At 37.8% G+C, this 21,231-nt stretch overlaps 1 protein-coding gene across 1 annotated transcript; it reads right to left on the bottom strand.

Annotated features, from left to right (window-relative positions):
• Positions 1 to 5,293: 5,293 nt before the first annotated feature.
• On the bottom strand, positions 5,294 to 12,816 carry LOC145987273 (galactoside alpha-(1,2)-fucosyltransferase 2-like). The gene is made up of 2 exons (XM_083121789.1): positions 12,727 to 12,816; positions 5,294 to 6,575 (listed from the first exon to the last, which is right to left on the bottom strand). The coding sequence occupies exons 1-2, from the start codon at positions 12,748 to 12,750 to the stop codon at positions 5,598 to 5,600; spliced, it is 1,002 nt and encodes a 333-aa protein (XP_082977915.1). The 5' UTR covers positions 12,751 to 12,816; the 3' UTR covers positions 5,294 to 5,597.
• Positions 12,817 to 21,231: the final 8,415 nt, after the last annotated feature.

Below are 21,231 nucleotides of genomic sequence, written 5' to 3' on the forward strand. Positions count from 1 at the left end.
CAAAATGCACTTGCTTATCGTGAAGCCGATGTAGAATTTTAGGTACCAACTCCCTTGGAACTATGAGTTTCCACTTATCTTCTGGAAAGTGTTTTAGAAACAGAAGACCGTCATGGAATGTGCAAATCTCTTTGGATCCTTTCGGAATATTGCCTTCCTTTAAATGCCATATAATTTCAGAACAGAATAGATCCAGTCTTTGACTCTCCTTCCAAAACTCAACTGTGTCCTCATCAACAATATCTAAATTCAAATAATTAATGTATAATTCATTGATGAGAGGAATGCCTGTAGATAAATCAGGATACCTACTAAGAGTATCGGCAGCTTGGTTACAAGTTCCAGGTATATGATGCACGGAATAATCAAATCCTTCTAGTTTTAAGGACCATCTGTTTAGTCTCTGATTTAATAAACGATAATTATCTTGCCTGTAATTATTTCGGAATTCTCCTCCGTTTCTAGCTCTCAAGCCATTATAATTGTTTCGTGCAATAAAATTTCCATGATATCCATAATTATTAGAGGTTCGCCTAAAATTGTTGAAATATCGACCTCGAAGATTGTTTCCCTGCCGATTTTCGTAACCTTGATTGATAACAGAATTGACTTCTAACTCACTACTAGTTGGAGTCTGAGTACAAACACTAGTGGTCTTTGAGCGTCGAACATTAACTTGCCGGACATTTAACTTGCCTCTATTTTGTTCAGAGTTCTTAAAAAAAAAAACCTTTAGAATAATTTCACGTTCGTTGTCTTCGTTAGGAAGAGCAACAAGCCCCTTTCTACTAAATTTTATTACATCTAACCTTCTTAACATGCTAATCAGTTGAACTACTGAACGAATTTCGTGACAAGTATTGTGATTGGCAATATTATCAGGTAACTGGCTAAGTATTAACTGCACAGCATCTATATCTTGATGATTTTCAACCAAATTGCAATAACTGGAGTGAGTTTTTAAAGCAAAAGTCTCTAAAGTGCCATGTAAACTGGGATCGTATTTGCGATTTCTCAATACGGAAAGCTGTGATTGAATAACTTCCGAAGAAGCAAACTGAGTGATGAATTCTTGTACAAACTGGTCATAGGAAATAAAGAAATATTTATGAGTACGAAACCAATAACCAGCTCTCCCAATGAAGCATTGTTGAATACTTCGCAATTTAATTTCTGTTGGCACTCCTACAACACTTAATAAATCATCTAGCTGTTCAATATATTCTCTCGCTGATTGTTGCTCTATCTTGTCAGAGAACATAGGCAATTGAAATAATTCATTTAATTTTAAACGTCCACTTCTTACATTTCCTTCTCCATGGCATGTATTTCTAGTTATAGGATGATCATTTCTTCCTCTCAAATTATACGGTCGATTACAGCAAATATGATTTGCTCCATTTAACACTGTGTTACTACAGTTATGCAATCTCGAACCATTTCCAGAAGAATGAGGATCATCGTGATTGTTCGAAACTGAACATGGTACACTTGCATCACGATAGATATTACCAACAGTGGCGTAGCGTTATAGTACGCCCATACGCCCGGCGTTCCCAGATTTAAAATTTCAAAAATGCTTAAATGCTGTGATCATAAAGTAAAACGTGACTAATTTCATAAATGTTTGACCTTCATGGCATTATAATAGCTATTTTTCGCGATCCGCTTGCAACGCTCCACTCTCAACACTCGTTCTAGCATCTCTTTTCAATGCCTTTCCAGGCCGGACGCCGAGCAGATTCGGCGTACAGGATTCTATATTCCTTGCTGCCTTTCTGGAGGGAAAGCTTCGATTTCTACAGCACGGAGCAGAGAGGTCTACCGTGATTGGTTCATGTGACCCTTCCTGCCTTCTGAAGCAGACGACAGCGGTAGAATTCCTACCCGGTTCTTTGCTCTTCGCGCTCATGCAACTCGTGCTATGTGATGCTATACGCAATATTGACTGACGTAACTTTACCAATCTCAAATATACTGTTTCTTATTGGCAACTGCATTTATAATTTATCGCACGAACAGCGATGTGCATTAGAAACTAAAAGATCAACACAGTTTTTGTCAAGTAAGTTGGTGAAGTCCTCGTGGTAGAAATTCAGTCTGTGGCTGCTCTACCACTTAACCCGCAAAACTATTAATTTTTTTATTGTATTTTTTCGTTATTATCTAACTACTTAATATTGTGTCAATGGAAATGTTTAGCATTCATTTGAAAACTCTTAACATTGAATGGTCTCTGGACAAAATTATTTTAAAATGTTTATCAGCATTCTCAAGATGTAATAAACAGTGGTCTGAATTACTAATCGGCACTGTTACGTCAGTAGAGTGTACGATATTTGGATCATCCACTCTGTTTTGCACAGTGCGCCAGGACGACAGAGGTCCCTTGTTCGAATCCCGGCGTGAGCACGGGTGTTCTTTGTCAGTGTCCCTTCATCAATATCATCACTCATATTCATATTCGCAATTAACCAAAAGTGGTAGAAAAGCGAAATAAAATAAACCAAATCAATCAGTAGTTGGATCATCCACAACAATGACGTCTACTGTTGTGCAGAGGCACTTATGATTCAGGTAGGTTTTTAATGACTTGCGTCATGCAGATAGGTATTAAAAAAAGTATAAAACACCAGAGTTCAAAACATTTGTGGCATAGTGAGGCATCTAATTTTCTAGCTAAAACCATAGAAAAGTTAGGTTTTCTATGCTAAAACATGCATTAAAAAAATCCGTCGCGCAACAGCTCATGAAGGGCCTAGGCATACCTACCGACTGCCGGTCTCCCTCCCACGCTTTCCTTCGTCACCTCTAAGCGTGTAGATCTTCAACAAGTATTGGAATAGTCGGGGGGTCAGCCCGACGTATCCCCAGCCGTTATAATAGGTCTGAAAACCCAGCTGACTTCAGAAAAATAAACAATACCTGTGGCGACTAATACCATACGTAAATTATTAAGCAAGAAAGGGCCGACCCTTCCTTCGGACTTAGCGTTCCCACCCGAAATGTCCATGCTACGCCACTGATTACCAATACAATTATTTTGTGGGTTAGGTTCCGATATTTGTGGGTTAAAATCACACCACATACAAGGAGAATTAAAGCTTTGATCCAGATGACAATGTGGATTATTATGTACATTACTAACATTGTCATTATTCGTAGTAAACACAGAACTAGAAGTAGGATGTGCATTTGTACCAAACAGTTGATAGCAAGCATCAGTGTAGTTATATTTCTCAGCACCTAACTCTCGTTTTTGGAATGGACCTTCTGCGTCGTCGCTTCGGAATTTCTTTACGGACGTTTCTTCAGAGCTAGATCTTACAGATTTATTATACTTTGTGCTTCCAACGGACATGTTTACGAGCACGAGTGTTAGAAACATTATTCTTACCGGAAACTGTCCTAAAAGAATCATCTGATACATCACTAGACGAAGTACTGAGTCCAACATCACGCTGGGTTCTTCCATTCCGACATGTATTAGATTCTGTATTATCCACAACAATTGATTTTGTTTTACTATTACTATTTGTAACAGCTGAATTACGAGCAGAGGAATTATGTGCAAGGGCTACGCTACCTTCATCATTATCGTTAGAATTAACTTTGACTGTTAAATCCTTGCCATCAGCTTGGAACTTTTTGATATTTTGTTCTATACCTTCAATATGGGAATTAAACTGTTGCAACTTTTATGAGAAATATGCTTATGTACATCGGCATTAACATCGCTTTTACTTTCTAAAATAGTGACTCTAGACATAAGATCAACTATATTAGCAGAGCAGTCATTATAGTTTGAATTGAAATTATCTAAACGTTGCTCATAATCAAGAACGTGTTCTTTCAATTATTCTTTCACATTTTCAAATTCAGATAGTTTGACATCAACATTACGACATTTATTATCAAACACAGATTCAAGACGTGTAGTTGATTGTAAACACGCTGTACCAACAGCATCTATTTTGTCCTTAAATTCAAACATTAAAATATTGAGCCGATTGTTAACATGACTAATATCATGATTAAAAACTTCAAATTTAACATCAAGCTGTGAAGATAGCTGTGTATGTGCACTAGATAATTCAGCTTGTTTTAAAGATATAACGTCAAGTTTAACCTGAATATTTTCATTAGACAGATTTAATTCTGATCTAAGTTCCTGATTAGTCTGTTTGAGTTTTAGATTAGACTGTTTAAATTCCTGATTAGACTGTTCAAACTGAGTCTTAAGTTCCTGATTAGACTGTTAAAACTGAGTCGTAAGTTCCTGATTAGACTGTTCAAACTCAGTCTTAAGTTCTTGGTTAGAACTTACGACAGCTAATTGTATGCTTCTAATGCTGCTTAGTATGTTATTTAAATTAGGATTTATACTTTCCAAATACAACGGCAATTGGTAAGGATCGTAACTATAATCACATTTGTTAAAACAGTATTTTTCCTTAGTGGTAGAATAAATTGTCCAATGTGTGATGGAAAGCTTCAAACATGAAACATGATATCACGAATGACAATTAAAACATTGCACATACCTCAGGTCATTTTCAAGTTTATCTCAACACGCCACTCCTTCAATCTTACCTGACTGTAGATCACAAATGTCACCATCGTGAGAATTACTTACTATTTAAGTATGCAACATTAGATTTTAGCTTACGTGAATGTCTAGGCTCCGTTTCTTTAGATTTATCTGCCATGATTGCACAGAATAATAATAAACTTAAGAAATAAAATATTTAGGGTTGCCAATTTTGCCTTCGCAACATGTTCAACAAATTGCAACTCGAAGACAAAATACATTTTTAAAAGTCTATAACTACCATTGCGCAAACTTCAAACCACGCATCACAAGATCGTCATTTTTTCTTGAATCATGGCTGTAGGCTCCAAATTATTGAAGCAAGCCTTTTACTTGAACTTCAACGAAACATCCTAGTATTCACTTTACGAAATAGCAATTAGGATTTTTATAGCTTCAATGAAACTCGGACGTCACTATTTAAAATTTCCATATACTTTATCACTTATTGATCTACTGTGTTTTGTTTCTTTATCGTTGCTATGGTCAAAAATGTATATAGAAATGTATACATTGTAATTTTACATTATCAAGAATGTGATAATAATTAATTATACATCATATTAATGCAGAAATTGATAATATATATATATATATATATCATCGTGCGTATTAAACACAAAATTAAACAAAACATAATAAATTAAATAAATGAACATCTTTGGGTCAGTCACAGGGGATAGGAAATAACGCTGTCGGTACTTTAACTAAAAAAATGCTAACTTCTTTAATCCCACAGGCAATGTTAATATTATTAACCCGAGTTGTCTTAGTGTAGATAAAGCAATAATTTTCCTTAAATCATACTCAAAATTAACACCAACCCCAGCTATAAATATTGTTAACCCGGATAACAGTAACAACACAATACCAAAGATAGTAAACATCACTATTTCCCCAAAACGAATCAACAAATAAACCTCGTGAGGTATTTCAATAAACAATGTGCTCTAGTCACATACTCCTGTGATCTCACATTATCTTCAATTAATCTTAACAGCTTCTACTATGTCATGAAATGCCACCCAGGAAAGTTTCGTACAGCTTCTGTAAGGTACAAGTCGTTCATTGTATCATAAACCACCGTTTCGCCACCAGCCATGATTGCAGCCCACAAACCATACGTCCCGTAATCGAACAGAGAATGGTTGCACATGGAGAGAAGGGTCAGATCGTAAATATGATCATCGGGTCCAGAATGATTCACAAAGAAAACATCACCGTGGTCACCTTTGAGGTTTTCCTTGCACCACTTCACGTCATCACTTGTCACCATAAATGCCACATTGCGAAATCTCGAACGAAACCACTCCATACCGTTTAGATAGAACATGCTTCCAGCTGATTTGGAGCTGTAAAGAACGTCGATCTGCTTGATGTAGTCCGTCCTCCTGACGTGAACTCCAATAAAGGTCACTTCCTCATTTGTTTTCTTAAGAATTAACGACCTTACGTGGTCAAACTGTTCAACAGCGGCTTCAATATACTCTTGACGATATACGAATTCTTTCTTCAGGTCTTTCTGGTAATACAAAACTTCCCTCACGAGGGCAATGTATTCTTTCAACAACATGTTCCCGTACAAAAGCACAAAATCTTTCTCGCAATGCTTTACAGTGTCTATGGAGGGGACAGTTAGATTTTGAAAGACTTTCTGCAAGGCTTTGAAGAGTGAGTCTGGTGCATAGGGATCTAGGTCGAGTTTCTTCCCCACGGCCCAAAGTGAGGCATATTCCCATATCTTGTTACCTAGGCGCCCATGATCCACGACAGTTACCACTCCTCTTTTAGGACAAGGGACCAGAAATGGAGTTGTTTTATTGATTGGCACATATGCAGTCTCCGTCTGTAATGAGCTGAGTGAATTGGAGTAGAAGGTTGTTGCTAGCAGAAATGTGAAGCAGCAACATATTGTACACATGGCAACTCTGCAACGTCTATGCATGACAATGGAAGTTCTACACCCCAGCTTCTGAGCGTTAAACTATAAAGAAAACCAAAGCAGTAGAAACTACAGTGAAATTGCCAATTGCTTATTATTATTATTATCTATCTTAATAGGGTTACAATTAATCCATACAGTATTTCCTTTATTAATGCAAATAATGGCCTGAAACAGAAAGACAGTAAGGAAAATGAGATGAATTGCAAATAAATTAACATGAATGCAAAGAGTGTTATATAGTATGAGGGTAAAATAAAGATAAATATAGTGTTAAATATGTGTGAGGATTGCAAGGGGTGAAGATTTTTTAAAGCACCCAAAATGTCAACCTCACTTGCACGTAGTTCACTCTGAACTGCATTAGCAGACTAACGAGGGTTTGCCGCCTGTAGCCTCTGTGAGGTTTGAATTGTGTTCTGCCCATGTGTGTTTGTGATTGTTCCTTCATCTATTTCATCTTCATCTTCGCAATTGGCCAAAAGTGGTAGAAAAACCAAGTAAAATAAATCAAATTATTAATATTATATATTATGTTTGAACAGAAAACGGAAGTATAGATATGTGTAGGCTTAAAGGATTAGGATGAAAATTTTAATATCCATACAAATGTTGGTTAGAATTTTTCGGACAGACCTCATGTAAAAAGGGAGCGCCCACGTTAGGGATTCCAGGTATCGATTGGCAAATATCGAGTAAATAAGTAGGCTTATCGATCTGTGTATGTGTGCTTGTGTGTTTAATCGTGTTGCTTTCTTACATATATACCCTTTCTCTTTTTTACTGATAAGAACACACAAAATGAAGCTCTATAGTCAGGGTAGATTTAAGAGAATCATCAAGCTGAACTGACAAGGAAATCATTTCTTTTATAAGAGACCACCAAAAAATGCACACCGGTAGCATTATAATATATACATACAATAAAAGTAAAGCCCGAATGCAAGATAAATAAATATGAAATCTCATTGATGAATAATGATAAAATAAAAATTAAATAAATAAAACGTAATACTTAATAAATACATACAATATAATTCCATTCCACACGTGCACACACTTGCACGTGTGTGTATAAATGAACCTTCCTCCCCCACTACCATTTTCTTATGATTTCGCGCCCTGAAGCAATACCTCGATAAGAAGCTAGTTATATCAGTAGAAAGGAAACATCAACAACAAATAGGAAACACAGATAGAACAACTATAAAAATTATTAAAATGCAATGTATTTCCATCATTCAAAAGAAGAATAGATTTTTTTTCCTCTCTGTTCATAAAAATCTCTCGTCTAAACCCTTAACTTAGAGTTTAATTAGGAGTGTCAAGAACTCCTTGAGACACGTTAAAAGTACAAGGTTGTGAAGAGAGCGTGCACACGGCAAACACAACCAGACACGTGCAGTGGCGAAGCGTAGAGTTGCTAGCAGGGTAGGCACAAAAGTGTGATAATATCCATTACTTGCTTAAATCTGTAAAAAGAAAGGGAGGAGGGCTATGTCATGCAGAGTGGTTCAATGTCTCTCCAGGCGCTTCTTTACTTGCCAGTGGTGTGACGTTTTCAAAAGTGTTGTTACTGACTATCAGTACGATAATTATGTCTTAGACGTTCTTCTCCCGCCCACCAGATGCCATCGATCTAGATTTTTCTCAATTTAGTTTTTTTTTTTTTTTTTGTATTTTTTCAACCCCTGATTTATGCACGCACCTCCAGAAAGAACTACCAATCATAAGACATAGCGGAAATCCAACGAATAGTGCTCGAGCCCTGTTGTCAATTCTTCATCACTTTTTTATAAATTTATTTATTTATTTTGCAATGAGGTGAAAAGGGCTAGAAGAACCCCATAATTTTCGGGTCAGTATGACGTTTATGGCGTGAGCAGATGACATTATTCCGCACTTTCAGCGACTGTCAGTTTGGTACGTTCTACTGTTGCCAACTTAGTTTTTTTTTAGCAAGACTTCCTCGCACCATATATCTGTTGTCTAACTAAAGGAATGGTTGTAATTAATTCCAGTCTTGGTTTTCTAGATAAATGAATTTCTGACACCTGTATGTGCAAGTAAACATAATTTCAATTTTGGATATTTTCGTCTCGGTTGTTCTGCTCTATGTTAATCGTGACAATGAGAATATATGGAGAATGAAATCAACAGTGGCGTAGCATGGACATTTCGGGTGGGAACGCCAAGTCCGAAGGAAGGGTCGGCCCTTTCTTGCTTAATAATTTAATTATGGTATTATTAGCCACAGGTATTGTTTATTTGCCTGAAGTCAGCTGGGTTTTCAGACCTACTATAACGGCTGGGGATACGTCGGGCTGCCCCCCCGACTATTCCAATACTTGTTGAAGATCTCTACGCTTAGTGGTGACGTGGGAGGGACATCGGCAGTCGGTAGGTATGCCTAGGCCCTTCATGAGCTGTTGCGCGACGGATTTTTTAAATGCATGTTTTAGCATAGAAAACCTAACTTTTCTATGGTTTTAGCTAGAAAATTAGATGCCTCACTATGCCACAAATGTTTTGAACTCTGGTGTTTTATACTTTTTTTAATACCTATCTGCATGACGCAAGTCATTAAAAACCTACCTGAATCATAAGTGCCTCTGCACAACAGTAGACGTCATTGTTGTGGATGATCCAACTACTGATTGATTTGGTTTATTTTATTTCGCTTTTCTACCACTTTTGGTTAATTGCGAATATGAATATGAGTGATGATATTGATGAAGGGACACTGACAAAGAACACCCGTGCTCACGCCGGGATTCGAACAAGGGACCTCTGTCGTCCTGGCGCACTGTGCAAAACAGAGTGGATGATCCAAATATCGTACACTCTACTGACGTAACAGTGCCGATTAGTAATTCAGACCACTGTTTATTACATCTTGAGAATGCTGATAAACATTTTAAAATAATTTTGTCCAGAGACCATTCAATGTTAAGAGTTTTCAAATGAATGCTAAACATTTCCATTGACACAATATTAAGTAGTTAGATAATAACGAAAAAATACAATAAAAAAATTAATAGTTTTGCGGGTTAAGTGGTAGAGCAGCCACAGACTGAATTTCTACCACGAGGACTTCACCAACTTACTTGACAAAAACTGTGTTGATCTTTTAGTTTCTAATGCACATCGCTGTTCGTGCGATAAATTATAAATGCAGTTGCCAATAAGAAACAGTATATTTGAGATTGGTAAAGTTACGTCAGTCAATATTGCGTATAGCATCACATAGCACGAGTTGCATGAGCGCGAAGAGCAAAGAACCGGGTAGGAATTCTACCGCTGTCGTCTGCTTCAGAAGGCAGGAAGGGTCACATGAACCAATCACGGTAGACCTCTCTGCTCCGTGCTGTAGAAATCGAAGCTTTCCCTCCAGAAAGGCAGCAAGGAATATAGAATCCTGTACGCCGAATCTGCTCGGCGTCCGGCCTGGAAAGGCATTGAAAAGAGATGCTAGAACGAGTGTTGAGAGTGGAGCGTTGCAAGCGGATCGCGAAAAATAGCTATTATAATGCCATGAAGGTCAAACATTTATGAAATTAGTCACGTTTTACTTTATGATCACAGCATTTAAGCATTTTTGAAATTTTAAATCTGGGAACGCCGGGCGTATGGGCGTACTATAACGCTACGCCACTGGAAATCAAGAGGATCAGGAAACATTGACATGACCACAATTAGGTCACCTGGCTTCGTAACGTGTTAGGATGACCACTACGGCGCTTTCAAGAAAAAACATACGTAAAGATGACCTATCTCATTCAGTGTGAATACTTCGCATCCTAGTTTGTTCTATCTACCTTTACGTGATAATAGAACATAGGATCCTTATTTGGGACCCTTCCATGGTGGCAACACGAAAGGTTACTATGTAACATATAAACAGGTTATATAATAAATGTAGTTGCTTGAGAGAATAGAATCCCAATTTTTAGGCGCAATTTAGCGCTTTTCTGCCAATCCAAATGTGACAACACTGGCCTGTTCCGCTAGACTTGAAACAGACCCCGCGATAACCCCACAACACTCTTTGTCCTAAACACAAAAAAAAAAATACTTCACTTGCATTGTACTCTCATTGACCGCTCTCTTCTCTTGTTATCCCTCCAGGGTAAACGAAACTGCCTACCTTTTCGCTTGTATCGGCTGCATAAAAAAATGTCTGCTTGTAATATCTATTCGACGACAGTGTTAACGCATTAAATAACGTTTCAACAACTTTTACTTTTTTAAAAAAAAATTGCTGTCACTTGCCACTGCTACTTGCAAAGGAAAATAGAGTTGAAAACATTTTAGAAGTTATTCTTATAAGAGGAAACATGAAAGACCAAAAGTGATGACTACATCTTCACTCAATTAAGAACTCAATTGTTCTTGCATTTTAGTCCAGCACTTCCTTGCATAAATCTGATCGCTGCACACGACACGAATCACAAACAAAACTCTACCGCCACGAACCTCGCGCTCCGAGTCACGCTCCCTTGTAGAGTCCTGAGCAGGAGGCAAGTTTTCACAAAGAGGGAACAAACAAGCGAGGGAATCCCCGTTCACGATAAAGGTAAATTATTCTATTTCCAGAGAAAGTAAAACTACTTTGTAAATATAAGGCGTAACTAGCATTTTAATTTACATAATTTGGTATGAAGACTTCCTTTAGAAATATAAGTTCTTTAGACTTTCTGTTTACGCTACGGTGTTGGGTGAATCGACAAGACCATCAGCACTCTGACCAGACAACGAAGTCAGAACTACAGTACTCCGTAATTTTCAATTTCACTTACTCTTGTCGATGAAAGGAAGGAAAATCCTAAGTTTCGTACAAAATATGGAGAATGTACAATGAAATAGAAATCTCTCTGCACGAATACAGGCTAATGTTTATAAAAAATGCTGGTACACCACAAATTTCCAACCCTGGCGGAAATGCAGCGTTGCTGACATTCTGTTCGTCCTAGTGGGTAACACCGCGAGGCCGGCCTCAGGAGTACCATACGTACAGTACTCGTAAGATTAGGCTTCCCGCATATACGACCGTACGACAGAATGTGAAGAGAAGAGGCCCCAGCAAATGTGCCTCACTCCGTGGAAAGTTCGTATACTAGACAGGGTTAGAATTTTTTTGTAATTATCATAAATGAAAATTCCAAACTTTTTCATTTCATTGCATATGTTTTGACGAAATAAGTAAATATAACTTTAAAAGAGTAATGGCGTGGGTAGGCCTGGCCTCATAGGACGCTTCGCCACGTAGCCAGGGGGATGGCTAAGGGGGACGAAGCGCCCCCAAAATCCTACAAATATCTAACTTAAATATTATGTTTATCGTTAATAACAGAATAAAGTTAAAACCACAGTAAAAACTGCATTACATCGAAAAATGTTTAGTGTATAATAGAGAAACCAGGTTACATTTTCATATTCTACCATTTAATCCAAAGAATAAATGGATCCACAGCTTCCAAAACTTATAGTTTTCTTCGTGAGAGGTCACAGAATATAAAATTTATGAATAAAATTTACTACTAACTGTTAGCCTTATTTTGAACAATTGTGTAAATGTTAATAACAAAATACAATAACTATGAGTTTCATTACACTAACTACAAAATATAAGAAAAATAATGGACAACAATTGTGTTAGATATTCACTGCTACGGTAGATCGAATAGCCAAGTATCTCCATTTATGTAATAATAACAATACATTTGTATTGAAATTGGTATATTTTAATAACTTATAATAGTTATTATTGTGAAATAACAATAATTATTATTCTCATTATTATTTGTACTAATCAAGTTTTATCTATGGCCTGACTCCCTCTACAAATATATCTGGTTACGCCCGTGCTGATAAGAGATGAGCCCCCTCCCCGAAATAAAATTCTGGCTACGTGCCTGGACACGACACATTAAAAAGGTAAGGACACGCTAAAAAAATTCTCACAGACACTGAAAGACACACGCTATTCTCAGAAAGCTAAAAACATTTTGCTAAAACAGTCCTCATCTCCCAACAATAAACCATTGGAAAGGTCAAACTCTATCTGAGAAAAGTAACACTTAAAACATACACGACGCATTGTAAGGTTCCAGCCCTTGTAGGAAATGACCAACACCCCTTATACTAATAAAGCAAAAAGGTTAAATTATGTGTGACAAAATAATTTGCTTACCTTTACACCGTAGCACTGCAACATGTATGATTCTTCTGAAGCTCCAATTTCACTCCCTTTAATTCAACCGCCTCATTTCTTCCAGGGAACGGTTTAGTTAATAATGTGGCGTTATCTGCAAAACTGGCATCGATAAATTGCCTTATCTTGTAGTACATATTGAAGTGAAATGTTGGATATCCACTTGAACAAACTGACATAATCTCATATTGCCAAAGCCGACCCACGTGGCAAAGTGTACATGGATGCTTGTGAGTGTCCATTTATGAATTTCATCATATCATCACTCATCCCCATCTTCGCAAATTAGCCAAAAGTGGCACAAGAAGCGAAATAAAATAAATCAAATCAATCATAATATTGCAAAACTCCTTTGCTGCTAATGAAGAAAGCAAATCTCTTCATTGCTTAAGATAGCCGAAAACTGAATAATGTCAGTCAATCAGTCCGTTGGGTAGTTACTTTCTACAAAAGTAACTGTGTTATACGTAGTTACATTTACTTTCCCAGAAAAGTAACTCGGATACAGTTATAGTTAATCATTTTGAAATATAACTCAGTTAAGTATAAATTAGATGTAGTAGCTGTCCAGGAAGTTAGGTGGCCAGGAGAAGGGAATTGTAAAACTAAAAATTATACTTTTTTCTATGGTGGTACTGAAAATCATAATTTTGGAACAGGCTTTTTCATAAATAATAGAATTATCTCGGCTCTTAAAACAGTAGAATTTATTAATGATAGGATATCATATGCAGTTTTACAGGGTAGGTGGTGTAAAATTATTTTAATAAACATACATGCACCAACGGAAGATAAAGATGATAATACTAAAGATGATTTTTATACAGAGTTAGAACAGGTCTTTGATAAATTCTCTCAGTATGATATGAAAATTCTGTTAGGTGACTGTAATGCACAGATTGGTAAAGAAAGTCTTCATGAATTAAGTAATGATAATGGTATAAGATTGATTACTTTTGCAACCTCAAAGAATTTAATTGTGAAAAGTACCACTTTTAAACATAAAGATATCCATAAATATACCTGGTCTTCTCCAGATGGTAAAACTCATAATCAGATAAATCATAATCTCATTGATAACAGAAGGCATACTAGTATAATTGACGTTCGTACACATTGAGGTGCTGACTGTGCCAGTGACCATTATTTAGTAATTGCTAAATTAAGAGAAAGACTCTCAGTGATAAATCATAAGCAACAAAATCTAAAAGTTCTAAAATTTGATACAAGAAAGTTTACTGATGAAAGAATTAAGAAAGATTACCAAATTAAACTGTCAAATAGATTTGATGTTTTGCAGGATTTAAATGATGATGAAAATATAAATGAAACAGACGTAAATAAGAATTGGGGGCACATACGTAATGCAATAGAATCAGCAGCTAAAGAAAGTTTAGGATACCATAAACCGAGAAGAAGTAAGCCATGGTTTGATAATGAATGTCATAATCTAATAGAAATAAGAAATCAGGCTAGACTTAGGTGGTTAAATAACAGCAAAAATAAAAATATCAGAGATTTATATAAAGGTGTAAATGAGTTTAGAAAGGGGTGGCAACCTAAAGTAAACTTGATAAAAGATAAAGACGGTAATTTTCTAGCTGACCCAAGCGATATTCTAAATAGATGGAAGAACTACTTTAATGACCTTTTAAATGTTCATGTAGGAGATAAATCAGAAGTAAATGAAGTACACACAGCAGAACCTTTAGTTCCAGAACCTAACTTGACTGAAGTTAAAGATGCTATTAAAAGGCTAAAGAATAACAAAGCACCTGGCATTGATTTAATACCAGCTGAGTTAATTAAATATGGTGGAAATTCATTAATATGTCAAATTCATAAATTAATTTGTTTAATATGGAATAAAGAAGAAATCCCTCAACAGTGGAAAGAATCCATAATTGTTCCTGTGTTTAAAAAAGGTGATAAAATGAATTGCAATAATTATCGTGGAATTTCTCTACTCTCAACAACATATAAAATATTATCTAACATTCTTTTAACAAGACTAACCCCATATGCTAATGAAATTATAGGTGATTATCAATGTGGATTTAAACGTAACAGATCAACTACAGATCAAATTTTTCACATCAGTCAGACACTTGAAAAAAAGTGGGAATATAATCAAAATGTCCATCAGCTATTCATTGATTTCAAAAAAGCATATGATTCGGTCAAAAGAGATAAATTATATAATATATTAGTAGAGTTTGGAATACCTAAGAAGCTTGTTAGTATGATAAAAATATGCACCATTGAAACAGAAAGTAAAATTAATGTGGGTATTAATATGTCTGACAAATTTACAATTCATGATGGGTTAAAACAAGGAGATGCATTATCTCCATTGCTCTTTAATTTTGCCTTAGAATATGCTGTAAGGAAGGTAAAATAAACTCAAGAAGGACTAAAATTAAATGGTGTGACTCAGTTGTTAGCATATGTAGATGATGTAGACTTACTGGGGGATGATGTGAATACAATTAATATAATGCTAAAATATTTTTCAAAACTGCTAAAGAGATAGGTTTGGAAGTTAACAAAGAGAAAACTAAATATATGCTTACAGGCCGAAACCAAGTGTTAGGTAATAATAAAATCTAATTATTGATAACAACTCGTTTGAACCAGTTTCCAAATTCAAATACTTAGGAGTAATATTAACAAATGAAAATTATATTAAAGAGGAAATAAAAAGTAGGCTTAATTCAGGAAATGCATGTTACTTCTCTCTTCATAAACTTTTGTCTTCTCGTTTAATATCTAAGAAACTAAAAGTTAAAATATACAAAACCGTAATTTTGCCTGTAGTATTATATGGATGTGAAACTTGGTCCCTTACATTGAAAGAGGAACATAAATTGAGAGTATTTGAAAATAAGATCCTTAGGAAAATCTTTGGACCTAAAAGGGATGAGGAGACAGGTGAGTGGAGAAGGTTACATAATTTAGAACTACATAATTTGTATTCATGTCCAGATATTATTAGAATGATTAAATCAAGAAGACTTAGGTGGGCAGGCCATGTGGCACGAATGGGAGAGGAAAGAGGAGTTTACAGGATTCTTGTTGGGAAACCTGATGGTAAGAGACCTATAGGAAGGCCAAGACGAAGATGGAGGGACAACGTTGAGATGGACCTAAGGGAAATCGGTAGGGATGGAAAAGAGTATATAGATCTTGCTCAAGATAGGGAAAGATGGAAGGCCTGTGTTGCTGCAGCCATGAACCTTCGGGTTTAAGAAGGCTAGGGAGTTAGTTAGTTAACTCAGTTACATACTTACTCTAAGAAAGTAACTGGAATATAAAGGATGATGTTCAATATGACGTCATCGACACAGAGCATGATGGGAAATCTGGCGGAAACGACACGCGGTCCGGCACGAAGTGAAGCAAATGCTGCGTGCATGAAAATGACCAGCTGTTCAACACTTTTAATTGTATTATTGGAGATTTGCAAATGCAGATTCATTTTGATGAATTACTGCGTTGTGTTTATGCCATTATTTATGTATTACAGTGGCGTGCATTCTGGGTAGGCTAGGTAAGCTCCGCCTACCCAGGTAAAATAACGATAAGTGTATGTAAAATTGTAACACGCGCGAGTGATGGAAATAAAACATTTCCATCCTTTTCGCTTCGGCTCGCAAGCCTTGGAAGCGCAGCCTGTATCGAACCCGGCGCCTACTGGCCCTGTAGGGAGCGTACGAACATGCTTTACCTAGTTGCATTGGCCAGTTGGTGCATACGTTGTGGACTCACTGTGCTTCTCCATTGAATGCATTGTAGACAACAGTAGGCGCAGCCTACTGGCCGTAGTGCGACGGGATACCCCGCTCTTGTTTTGTGTATTGCTCTCTTTGTGTATTTACAAGGAAATATATTGTATTGCAATGGCAGAAAGTGCTTTTGTAATTGATGATGTGTCGCACTTTTAGTGAGAAACGTGATATAAATATAGAGAAGGACAGTTTACTGTGCCAACGCTTCCGAATTTGAAATTTTTACGTAAAGAAAAGGGAAGGGAATACTTTCGCTATTTTAATTTTCATCACATCAATATGAAATGGCTGATTGGTTCCTTCGTGGGTAGCTGTAAACTGAGTAGATTATTTTGCTGGCCATGCTTATTGCTTTCTAATGAACGGAGAGTGTAGAGTAAGGAAGGCTAAAACTTGAATAATCTCACCAAGCAATGCTATCACCATGAACGTCCGGAAGGGGGTCAAGGGCGGGCCACGCCCCCCCCCCCCCCGGAAAATGAATGTCTACCTAAAAAGTCTATATTTCACACATAATTTAATTTCAGTCACAGTAATATATATTATTAATTATTATATGAGCGTTGAAGAAACATGATAATTTCAGACTGAAACTTGCTTGCCCCTCCATGGAAAAATTCTGCGGACGTCCATCACAAAACACGAAATATCTCAGACAGTGGCGTATGCTGGGTTTAAAACCTGGGCTATCTCTTTTTATCATAATGTTCAAATGGGAGGCTCTTTTTCGTTCAATTTCTTGGATCTTTTGGTGATGTAACATTGCGATTAAAATACATACATTACAATTTACTAATAATTATAAAAATATCACTGTTTCATTAATATAAAAACAATAAGGAAAACATTTCAAATATTTCATGGTTATTTATAAAATATAGAGTAGGGTGGAGTGAAAAAACTTTTATTTTTATTTTTATAAGCTAGACTAGGGAAAATGTGCCATTTGCCCATAGTAAGAATCCTGCAAAATCATATTATTTTCTGTCAACTCCTCGATCGCCCTTCACCTTTTTGAAATAATTGGCATTTTAACCCTTTTTATGACTTTGTAGCCTGATTCAATTTGATTTCAGCACGGCTTCTTAAGTAGCGAATCTAAGCGAGCTGCTTATTGAAAAGGTTTTGGCCATCTTAAGCTTACCTATACAACGTATGGGGATATCGTGAGGATAACATTATGTCCCCAGGACATCCTGGGGATAGCGTGTGTTGTATAGTAGGGTGGAGTGAAAATTTTTATTTTTTTATCTTTGGAAGCTAGACTATGGAAAATGTGCTTACCTATACAACACACGTTATCCCCAGGATGTCTTTGGGATATCCTGGGAACATCATGTTATCCTCAGGATATCCCCATCCCCAGAACTTCCATTTTCAGAGAGATGGCAGTTACAAGAGATATTTCGCGCTCCACGAAACCTACCGACCAGTACTCATGAAGAAATATATTCAATTGCGACCAGACCTGAGGACGGACAATGGAAAATACCCATAATTTTTGGACATATCTCACAAACTGTGCTATGAAGTCGAGATCTGGGAAAGGACCTCACTTCCAACAGTAAGTCACGCACAAGCGATTGAAAAACTCAGATGGTTCCACGACAATACAACACAATCCTAAAAGTCTACAAAGGGAAAAAGGGATCAACCCAACTACCAACGGAGACTCTCGGACTTTCGCGACAGAGGTAACAGTCTGTTCGATCTCAGCAAATGCAAGTGCTTCGACATGGTTTCCAACTGCAAATGCGCGAAAGAATTCAAAGTTCCGGCAAAGGAACGTCATTTCCTTGAAGACCACAGAGGACCGAAAAACATGATAATCGGCAGGTTAGATCAAGAGGAGACGTCAAAATTGAAGAAGAAAGCTGAAAGAGAGGAAGCCAATCTCGAACGATTCAAGAAGCAGAGGACCGTTGAGAGTAAAAGTCAAGCCGATTATGCCGACAGTGCCGAAGATGACATGTACCCTGTCGGTCGGTGCCACTGGCGATGAGTACATTTAAGATACAGAATCGGTCAAGACTAAGCCAAAGCAGAATCGCCAATGTAAGAAAATACCTTCACTCGCTAAAGCTTACGATCGGATCCGAGTCTCGGATGGATAGGCTGCTGTATTAGCAACGTTAGTTCTTCGTGATCTTGGTCTCGTGTCGCCAATCGACCGATCTAAAGTAATCGATCGAAGCAAGATCCGCCGAGAACGCATCAAAACTCGTAAGGAACTCCAGCAGAATGATGACCAGTTTCACCACACTCACACTGGCATAATGCAGTATTCTTTGATGGTCACAAGGATCAAACTTTGACACAAGGTCTCGGCGACGACAACAAGTAACACAGAAAAACCCTCACGGAAGAAGACATAAGCATCATCACAGCCACATCGTGTGGCTTCGTACTTCAGCCACACGACTCCGCCATCAGGCTCCAGCAAAGATATAGCTGAGTCAATAGTAGCTAGTTTCAAAGAGAGGAATGCGCAGACAGAGAACATTAAAATTGTAGGGTGTCACGACACAAATGTGAACACGAGACACACAGCGGACGTTATCCTCCGACAGGGAGAAACCTTGGAGCGTCATCTGCAGTGGCTGGTATGTCTGCTCCATGCCAATGAGCTGCCCCTTCGCCATCTATTCCAGGCACTCGATGGCACGACTACAGGTCCGCACGGATTCTGTGGAGATATCAAAAAGCGGATAGTGACGTGTAGCGAACAGCCTGTCTCCTCATTTGCACCAGTGCTAGCGACCGAGCAACTGTCCAATGTTGACCCGAAGTAGTTGAGCACAGATCAGCGCTATCTATTAAAAACGTGCAATAGGGGAATGTAGCGTCAATCTGGCAATGCGAAACCCAGGTTTCCTGAATCACTCACGATGGATAACGACAGCCAATCGAATCCTCCGATTATATGTAAGCGACATGTAACCGTCACAGAATCTGAAGAAGCTGGTGACGTTCATCATTCGCGTATATGCTTTAACGTGGTTCGCCGTAAAAGCCCACTGGTGACGCAAAGATGGAGCTAGGCACCTTCACCAGATGCTCGTCAAGTGACGATACCTCATCCCTAAGCACAAGAAGATCGTTGAACCCGTCATTCATCGCAATGCATACTTCGCTCACCCGGAGAATCTGCTCCTGGCCATGATGACGGACCATCGACCACACATACGTGAGCTGGTCCGGCGACGAGTGATGAAGGCCAGAGCTGCAGGAGACCCCAGTGGACAAATACGGAGGTTTAAGGTTCCCGCAAAACTCATCTTCGACGCTGTGGAATACTTCGACGTGATCGACTGGGCCATCTGCCCTATCTCGGACCATCCCGTAATCAAGGCAATGACGGACACTGAGCTCAGGGATCTCATCACGACGGTGATGACTCCAACTCTCACCTTCTAAAAATTCCCCAACCACACACAGGCTGTGGAAAGACACGTGAAGATTGTGACCGAGGTGGCGAAAGCTGTTTCTGGACAGAAATCGCGTGATGGCTTCATCCGTGAACGCATCGCTTCTCGACAGCTAATGTCGTTTCGAGTCGAAACGTGACTTCTCTCATTTTACCTTGTAACTGTCTGTGGCATTTGATTGCATTAACTGAGTTTTAAGGTAACTAAACTGACTAATAGTCACTATTGACTGACTATATCGATATATTGTTGTAATGTCGCTTAGTATTGCAAAATAAAAGGTTGCGAAGGGCGATCAAAATATTGTTCAAAAGTCTTGAAATTTTTTCACAGTGTTCTATTGATCTATTGGCACCTTTTGACATATCTAGCTAATTGAAATTCAAAAAAATAATTTTTTAGCCCATTTTCACTCCACCCTAATATAGAGGCCCATATTGTGAAATATTTATGTAGACCTACGTGCGAGAATAAAATATACGCATATAATAATCTTCTTACCTGAATATTTAATTTGGACAGGAACTCCATTCTTCTCTTAGCAACCTCTGTGGTAAAATGGTTATTAGCACAGCGCACTATGACGCCAGGGGACCCGGGTTCAAATCCAGGCATGGACATGGGTATTCTTTTTGAATGGCCCTTCATGAATTTCATCGTATCGTCACTCATTCTCATCGTCGCGAATAGCTAAAGTGGCAGAAGAGCAACGCAAAATAACAAATCAAATCCATTCTTCTGTTCTTTGCGATGCCAGAGGCCTGCATATCTTCACGATTTGAAGTTTATCCTCATGCAAAAGCAGAGTAAATTGTTTCGGCAATAGTTCGTTAATTATGTCATTCATTTTCGTTCACTACACGACGCAGCACAGATCATTCAAAACATATATACGTAATTCACTCACTCAATACAGTTAAGAAAATCCACACAGTAAGAAACCTAATTTTCTTAAACTTCCTTCAACGCGATTTCCACTCGCAAAATGCCCTTTGTCGTCTCCGGCCAGTCAGTCTACCCCAGCCAGTCATAAACAAAGCAGCAGAGGGGTTGAAAACATCGTAAAGCGTGTTTGGTTGAGGATTCGCGATCGAGCTCTACAGGCGATAGGATCAACAGGGACAGTGATCGTGCTAGCCTCAGGAGAAGTTTACCGCGAGTGATAGGATTAACCATTTCTTGTTACACATAATTTCTCTACCGTTACTACTCGTGTGCAGTGCTTCGTTTACTTCTTTTTATTTTTTCTGATATCCTTCATTTGGAGC

Source organism: Lepisma saccharinum, chromosome 4 (genome assembly GCF_977018435.1).
Source record: "Lepisma saccharinum chromosome 4, izLepSacc3.1, whole genome shotgun sequence".
Classification (NCBI taxonomy): domain Eukaryota; kingdom Metazoa; phylum Arthropoda; class Insecta; order Zygentoma; family Lepismatidae; genus Lepisma; species Lepisma saccharinum.

Excerpts from the sequence above, each read along its gene's own strand:
- LOC145987273 (XM_083121789.1), bottom strand. The coding sequence starts at position 12,750 with ATGTTGCAGTGCTACGGTGTAAAG. Across the intron at positions 6,576-12,726 it reads TGCAGTGCTACGGTGTAAAG|TTTAACGCTCAGAAGCTGGG; the intron begins GTAAGCAAATTA and ends TTTTCTTTATAG.